Source organism: Haliotis cracherodii, unplaced genomic scaffold (genome assembly GCF_022045235.1).
Source record: "Haliotis cracherodii isolate W230 unplaced genomic scaffold, xgHalCrac1.p SCAF_9, whole genome shotgun sequence".
Taxonomy (NCBI): domain Eukaryota; kingdom Metazoa; phylum Mollusca; class Gastropoda; order Lepetellida; family Haliotidae; genus Haliotis; species Haliotis cracherodii.
In genome coordinates, this window is record NW_027266343.1 from 57,555,091 (window position 1) to 57,562,589 (window position 7,499).

General features: G+C 40.8%; 1 protein-coding gene across 1 annotated transcript; it reads right to left on the bottom strand.

Moving 5' to 3' along the window:
• Positions 1-1,743: 1,743 nt before the first annotated feature.
• On the bottom strand, positions 1,744-3,729 carry LOC139452334 (uncharacterized). The gene is made up of 2 exons (XM_071233772.1): positions 3,487-3,729; positions 1,744-2,031 (listed from the first exon to the last, which is right to left on the bottom strand). The coding sequence occupies exons 1-2, from the start codon at positions 3,727-3,729 to the stop codon at positions 1,744-1,746; spliced, it is 531 nt and encodes a 176-aa protein (XP_071089873.1).
• Positions 3,730-7,499: the final 3,770 nt, after the last annotated feature.

Genomic DNA, 7,499 nt, shown 5'->3' on the forward strand with positions numbered 1-7,499 from the left:
CCCCACATTAAGCTGACACGCTGTGATAAAACGGGAATACTCTTCAAAGCGGTGTTAATCCCAACTCCTATATATTCTTTAGCTGCGTTCATCGAAATATCAATGATGATCAGAGAAGACCTTGTTCAAGTCCACATTTGCTACTTTCTATATTTAGTTACATAATGTCCTACTTTGCCTATCAGTGCTTTACCTAGCCGTGTGGGCCAAATATGAACTCCAGAACTCCAGGGACAAACTCCAGAATGCCCATATCAAGGAAAAACTTCGGGCAGAGTGTAGGCTGAAATATATGGAGTTCAGAGCTTAATGCTCGCAATAAAGTTAAAGCCACAAATACTTATGCTGTACCCGTTTTTTTCATATTCTTTTGGTGTTGTTGATTGGACGAAACAAGAAATTCAGGGTATTGACACCCTCACACGAAGAATCATGTTAGACAATAGATCCCACCACCCTCGCTCTCCCCTCAATCGCTTATATTATTTACCAACCAATCATAATGGGGGGGGGGGGGGGGGGCGTGGTTTGATTAACGTGGAAGCTCTTCATGATAGAATTAATTTGTCTGATGATCCTCTTGTGAAGCATGTCAAGGCTCATGATGAAAACAAGGCATTCCACAGTTTTCTTAAACGAGCCAAGGATGTGGGACACAATCTCAATGTCAGTGTTGATTTTGTTGATGGTTCTGTACTGCTGGACGGTACAGAAATGAGTGTCAACCAAGCGAAGTGCTATATCAAATCGACCCAGCTTCAGTTTTTCAAGGAGAGGCTTTCTGAATGACACCCACACACCCACGCCCCCACACACATCTTTTAAAACCAAAGGTGGTTTGTTGTAGTAGTCTCACAAACAAACAAAAAATGGCATTAAAACCGATAAATTTATTGAAACTGTTGATAAACATACTTTCAAAATAACACGAACGTTTAATAATTTAATGACCTGATAACCTCCTGTTCAGATACCTATGAACAGGCCTATCAAGCAACAACAATAACTCTAAGATGTAGCCAAAGGATAGCAGCAATGTATATGGAGTTGGCGCGCTCCAACTACTGTTTCCGTTAAGAAACCAACAAGCACTCGGGCCAAACGGCGACTTTCATCGGTTTCATCGGACATGAATAGACTGGCAATAGTGCCGTGTGCAAAATCGATTAGTATTACACACGCTTCTGTCATTATTGACACATCTTACATTTGTCTGATAAAGAGGTTAACGACTTAACTAAAATAGAAAATCTTCAAATCTCAAATGAATATAAACTACATGAAAGAAAAGTGGTTTCACAATGGAGGCATTGTTGCACAATCCATGTCTTGCAACATGTTCAGTTCGTTTCATACACTGGATGTTAAAACAATAACTCGTTCAGTTAGTTTCTGGAGGTACATGTGTTCGTTTATGATAACACATAACGAAAAATATAGCACAAAAGTGAACTTTCAGTTGATAAAAACAAAATTGAACAAAATAAAAGATACGTTTGAAATTGATGTCAAAATAACATGACATCAAGCCGTACTTCCTCCCTTCATTAACCATCTTGATTCATCTAAAAACGAAATAATAACAAACTTAACGAAATGAAAATATGGGCTACAAAACATAACTTCTAACAATGAATACTAACCGGATAATACTAGTTTATCATGTACTAGTACAGCTGTTGCTAATATTAGCTGTTAAATGATTACGTAATTATAACATGGACCTTAGATTTAAAGAAATATTCAAATCGGTTTAGGAACTCGTCTATAAGTACCACCTTTTCTATTCAGTTTCATGACACAGGAAATGCGACAATCTGATTGGTCGTTGATATTGTACAGTGGAACGAATCGCTGGTCAGATCGCCTTCTCTCTATCTGAACCTTTCCATCACTGCCTGTTTTCTCTACGATGACTGGTGACTTGGCTGCCAGTCTCAGTTTAAGCTCCACCCCCAACACCTTGGGGTCAACCGACTCGGGAACTTTGCGGTTCTTCATGGGGAGAGCTTCAATTCTTCTTTTTAAATCCTGTGACAAAAAAATATAGAATAACATGTGCGATTGAAAATATACGCCGGCTCTCCCCTTTGTCACATGTCTTAGTGGCGTCAGTCGATATTGTTACGCTTGTTATACAGAACTTGACCCGTGCAGATCAAGGTTAGAATTGGTCTGCAGCAACCCATGATTGTAAGAAGCGACTCATCGGGCGGGATGGGGTGTTCCGGCTCGCTGAATTGGATAATGCATATAATCGTTTCCAAATTGGTGCTCATGATTTCAATTACTGGATTGTCTGGTCCAGATTCGATTTTTTTATAGACCGCCACCATACACCTGGAATATTCGGCGTTAAACAACAAATATTCGTAAGGAATATGGTATACATGAAAATACAGTGCGTTCGATTTCCAACCCCGAACCTCTGAGAACCTGCGTTGACCAAGATATACCCAATTAACCTTTAATTGACCTATGCACATATTAACTCATTTACGTCATACGTCGGTTCACCATCTCCACAGGACCCCTGGAATGTATGGGGTACTCTGGTTTGAAACATCAAAGGGAAGCCATCGATAAAGCTTATTAAGTTAATTATTTAATCTTGTATAAAAGCATTTTAATGGAAACCAGGATTCTGATACGCGTCTCACGGACATTTAACTTTCAATTGTTGATAATAATATTTTAGAATCAATAATGATGCTTTTGCTACTCTGTTTGATGTTCTGTGCGTTATTTTGAACATTCTTGTCGATTAACATGCATTCAACAGAACAGGTACAACGGCAGCTTTCTTTAGCAATGAAACGCTTGTAATCTCTTTGTGTGTGATAGCCTTAAATGTGGTTGTGTTTTTCCTTCTCGCAGCCATGTTGTATTAAGTATAAGGTTACATTTTTATTTCGGGAACCGCCCAAGGTTACCCTTGATAAACACTGGTTAAGTCAGGCTGGATGTAATCAACCCTGGTTGCCAAACGCGGTAATATAAGTTGACTCAATTGTAGCAATCTAACTAGCTTAGTATCTCACCAAACCGAAACAGTTTAAACATACATGTACATATTACAGTATTGTAGATTGTAGAATACACAATTATAGATTGCAGAGCCGCGTCAATAAAGCGTGCCTGGTAATGCATGAGCATGGAGTGATTGGAATGTGTTGTCTTGCAGACTGAATGATAGTGTTATTCACCCATGGTTGATCTGGTTCAGTCACCTTCACTTACATGTCATCGTGATGTAGCTGACCTGGTAAACATGGGCCACATTCTAAAGCATAGTAAACCAGTGTAATAATCACAGGCAGTTAAAAACAGTATACTAAACTTAACCACCCTCGTTGCCATATAAATGCAATGTTCTAAAAGCGGCGTAAAATCGCTGGCGTACATGTGGTATCGCCCAACTGCAAGCAAGCACGGTCAAGGCATAACGGTTTTTATACTCGGTCAAACCAGGTTGTATTTCTATACCTGCACAATTTTCTCGAGTTTCTTCGCCTCCCTAATGAGTTGCACCTGACGCCGGGGGTGGGGAGTAGGGGAGTCCTCTGGCCACCTCTCACACTGGAAGGGCGATCTCCTGGCGGTACTGACAAACCTGAAGGCGCCTGTGGCTTGTATTCCAGGTTTCTGTTTCCGTTTCCCTTTCTTGGTCTTTTTGGGTTTACTTTTGCCCGTTTTGTGTGGTTTTGGTGTCTTTTTGTTTTTTATCATGCTAGCAATGCAAGACTCCCCCTTCTGCGCTGTGCTAGTTGTCCGTGGTAATTCTATGACGTCACAAAGTCAGGCATCACAATGGTATGGCGTCATAATACACGTGACGTCATTATCTGTCCCGCGGCCTCGCTTTTTGCCTTCAGTCGTCGCCATCACTCGTGTCTTTTCGTAACCCAACATAAGGTTACGACACTTATGGTCACAAAGGGGCTTCCCGAGCTGAAACTCACCTGAGTGAGTGAGTATGGTTTTACGCCGCTTTTAGCAATATTCCAGCAATATCACGGCGGGGGACACCAGAAATGGGCTTCAGTCATTGTACCCATATCGGGAATCGAACCTGGGTTTTCGGCGTGACGAGCGAACGCTTTAACCCTTAGGCTACCCGACCGCCCCTGAAACTCACCTGGATTTCCCCCTAAAATAATGTTTGGGATTACTGACAAAACACGGTTACGGTGTGAAACGGTTTATTACACATTATTATCATCATCCTATGAGGCCAATCACTATCATTTACACAGCAGGGGGAACGGAGGGCCTAAGCCGCCGCAATTATCCGTGCAACGTGTCGTGCCAGGATCCGCTGTTCATGGGTTCGAATCCTAGCGACCATGTCCGCACCATTCGCGCTTGTTGGCTTCATTAAAGTTGTAAAAGTTTCAGAATGCCCTACCTTGGGCTTCTCTTGTTTGCTTGTTGTTTAACGCCGCACGCGGTCACGTCTCTAGGACGATAGTGGGGTATTGAAAGGAATTGGCATTAAACATACATGTATTCAACCAATGTATTTCTACCCATGTATTTCTAGTATTTCTATGCATGCAATAATCAGCGTTAATTCCCTTTTCAATCAATTACATCCACGGTCCTTGACACAATCAATCAACATCATCACCCTGAATCTGTGTCACTCCAGCTCAGTATTTTTGGTTTTCCTGTAAATATATACCCATGGTTGTGGGTTCGTATCCCGATTCGCCCCGATTATGTTTCTAGGTTTGTCAACACCATACCCGTGCTCATGGGTTTCACCGAAGTGGTAAACGTCTGAGACCTGCATCACTTCGGGCTTTCCTTCCACACGCTGCGATATAACTGGAATACTAATAGTATTAAAAGCTGCGTTAAACCCAACTCACTCACCCACTCACCCTTTATAACATATATCTGCAACTAAACCTATAACAATTTTATGTATGAATAATAATATTTCCCAACTTTGTATGTAGTCAATACGCCTATACATTATACTTATACATTCCTTACTTTATAAAATTCAAAATCAGATTGTGGCCTGCAAAGCGTGGCAAACGTATATATTTACAGGAAAACTATTTGTTTTAAAGTGACAAACTTGTTTCCTTATTTGTGTGGATAATCGAGGCCTGCTGTCAAATATTCATCATCAATCATTGGTCAAAGAGAACCAACTTTAAGATTACTTCGTACTTTCGTGTATAGCTGAGACCCAATAGAGCTAATGGATGAGTTTCACATCTATCTTCTTGAGACACATAAGTCTGCCTATGTGAAGCCGGTCAAGGCGAAAATCTAAAATAACACTTTGCTTGAGAAGTCGGTGAAGCACTGTTTCGTGTCAAGCGCACTTTTTATCAGTTTCCTTTCTTACTCTAGCCTCCAGCGACCCCTGAACAATTGGCACATTTCTTACATATTCCAGAATGGGTATTCCGCTCGTCACATGGATAGATTGTATAGCACAATGACCACGAGATAGTTTTGCCTATTTCCGTCGTTTATAGCTGTGAATGTGACACTTGGGTACATCTGAACGATACTTTAAAAACTTATAAAGGCGTCAAAACATTTTTGCCATGTTCCATTCAATTTGATGGTTTTAAACATAAATTGGATATTCTGTCGAAGCTGCAGCTTCAGTCATCAGGTCGCCTCTTACAGGGACTTTGTAAAGCTTGACGATTAAAGCCTTGTAGGTTATCCTACGGCAGTATTTCATCTCTGGAACCACAGCATTGTTTGACAAACATTTTACGTGACATTGTATAGCAGGCGATGAGTACATGCCAGAGAATACATTGTCCGAAAAGGTAATCAAACTTTTTCAAAGTGATAACTTAGTTACAATTAGATGCCTTGGCGCCTCTGAGTTCCCCTGAATTCGAGAGAGGTGATTACACTGACGATGTTATACAAACTTATGGGCAAAAGAAATGCTCAGTTGATTTTAACATTTATTTGATTCACAGTTGAAAATATCTTAAGGTGCTGATATTATATCCCAAATATGAACTGTACCGGCGCTTAGTTAGCACACAAACGATGCTTCTGCATGGTTTTATTTTTATAAATATAACTTGATTTAAAACTTTAAAAACATCTTTTCGCATAACTGCTGATGGGGAGCTTTGACATCGTATCTTTGACAATAACATAATTGGCTTTTTTCGGCACAAATTTACAACATGTCAAACATGGTAGGGAGTCATGTGGTTGCAATTTCTTTTCATACCCCAGTCTTCGTTGAAACAATTTAGTTTTACACAAAGCTACCCAGCCACAGATTACTTTTTACAAACCGTTGCAGGAATGAGTGATTGTTAAATAGACATAATCAAATCTAACACCAGTTCTTTCACTTTTCAGGGGCGGTCGGGTAGCCTCGTGGTTAAAGTGTTCGCTCGTCATGCTGAAGACTCGGGTTCGATTCCCGACATGGGTTCAATGTGTGAAGCCCATTTCTGGTGTCCCCCGCCGTGATGTTGCTGGAATATTGCTAAAAGCGGCGTAAAACCATACTCACTCACTCTTTCACCTTTCAATTACATAAAAAACAAGCATGGCATACTTGCCCCTTAGTTTCGATCATCCGGGTCACTTCTGCATTCTGAAATTTAAAGTTTTAGGTTTAAGAAATTCGCAGGTGTATTTTATTTTTTTACAAATTAAAGAAAGCACGACTCGTTGGGTTTAAGACAAGTAAAGCCCCGACCCTCTACACCATTTGTGTTTAAATAACCATTTAGTCAACATTACATGTGATACTTTATCCTCCGATTCAAAGGACATACAGTGACGTTATTCGTTCTATATGGAAACACGGCTTATTGATTCTCCGTCCACTGTGGCCCTGTTCTATCTACGGCTGTACTACAAGACCAGCTGTTTGTGATAGCGACAGTTACCCAGGGACACACCTACTGCAGCCTCGGCTATGCAACACAGCATAGCTCTGGAAGTTAGACTAACTATAAGACATATTTACATTTAAGTTACGCTGCCCAACGGAACAGTATGCTTTGTTTGTTTTTTGTTTAACGCCGCACACAGCAATATTCCAGCTGTATGACGACAGTCTGTAAATAATCCAGTCTGGACCAGATAATCCAGTGATTAATATCATGAACCTCTACCCACGCAATTGGGATCGATGGCATGCATCAACCAAGTCAGCGAGCCTGACCACCCGATCCCGTTAGTCGCCTCTTCCGACAAGCATAGTCGCCTTTTAAGGCAAGCATGGGTTGCTGAAGACCTATTTTGCCCCGAATTACAGTATGCATTCTCATAGGACACATATAAGTAACACAAGGAAGGTAGTCTACGTATCGGGTAATTTGGTTCACGCTGCTTTGAACAGTAATTCAGTTATATCACGACGTGTCAGCTTGATACAGGTGATACAGGTCTCAGACGTTACCATTACGATTAAAGCGACGTTAACATTTAAGACAATAAGAGTATGGGTAGAAAATGTACGAAATGTCCACCCAACAAACACGAGA

What these genes read in the sequence shown, in the direction of transcription:
- LOC139452334 (XM_071233772.1), bottom strand. Translation starts at nt 3,729, where the DNA reads ATGATAAAAAACAAAAAGACACCAAAACCACACAAAACGGGCAAAAGT. An exon ending in AACTCGAGAAAATTGTGCAG is followed by an intron (nt 2,032 to 3,486) that starts GTATAGAAATAC and finishes TTTTTGTCACAG; the next exon opens with GATTTAAAAAGAAGAATTGA.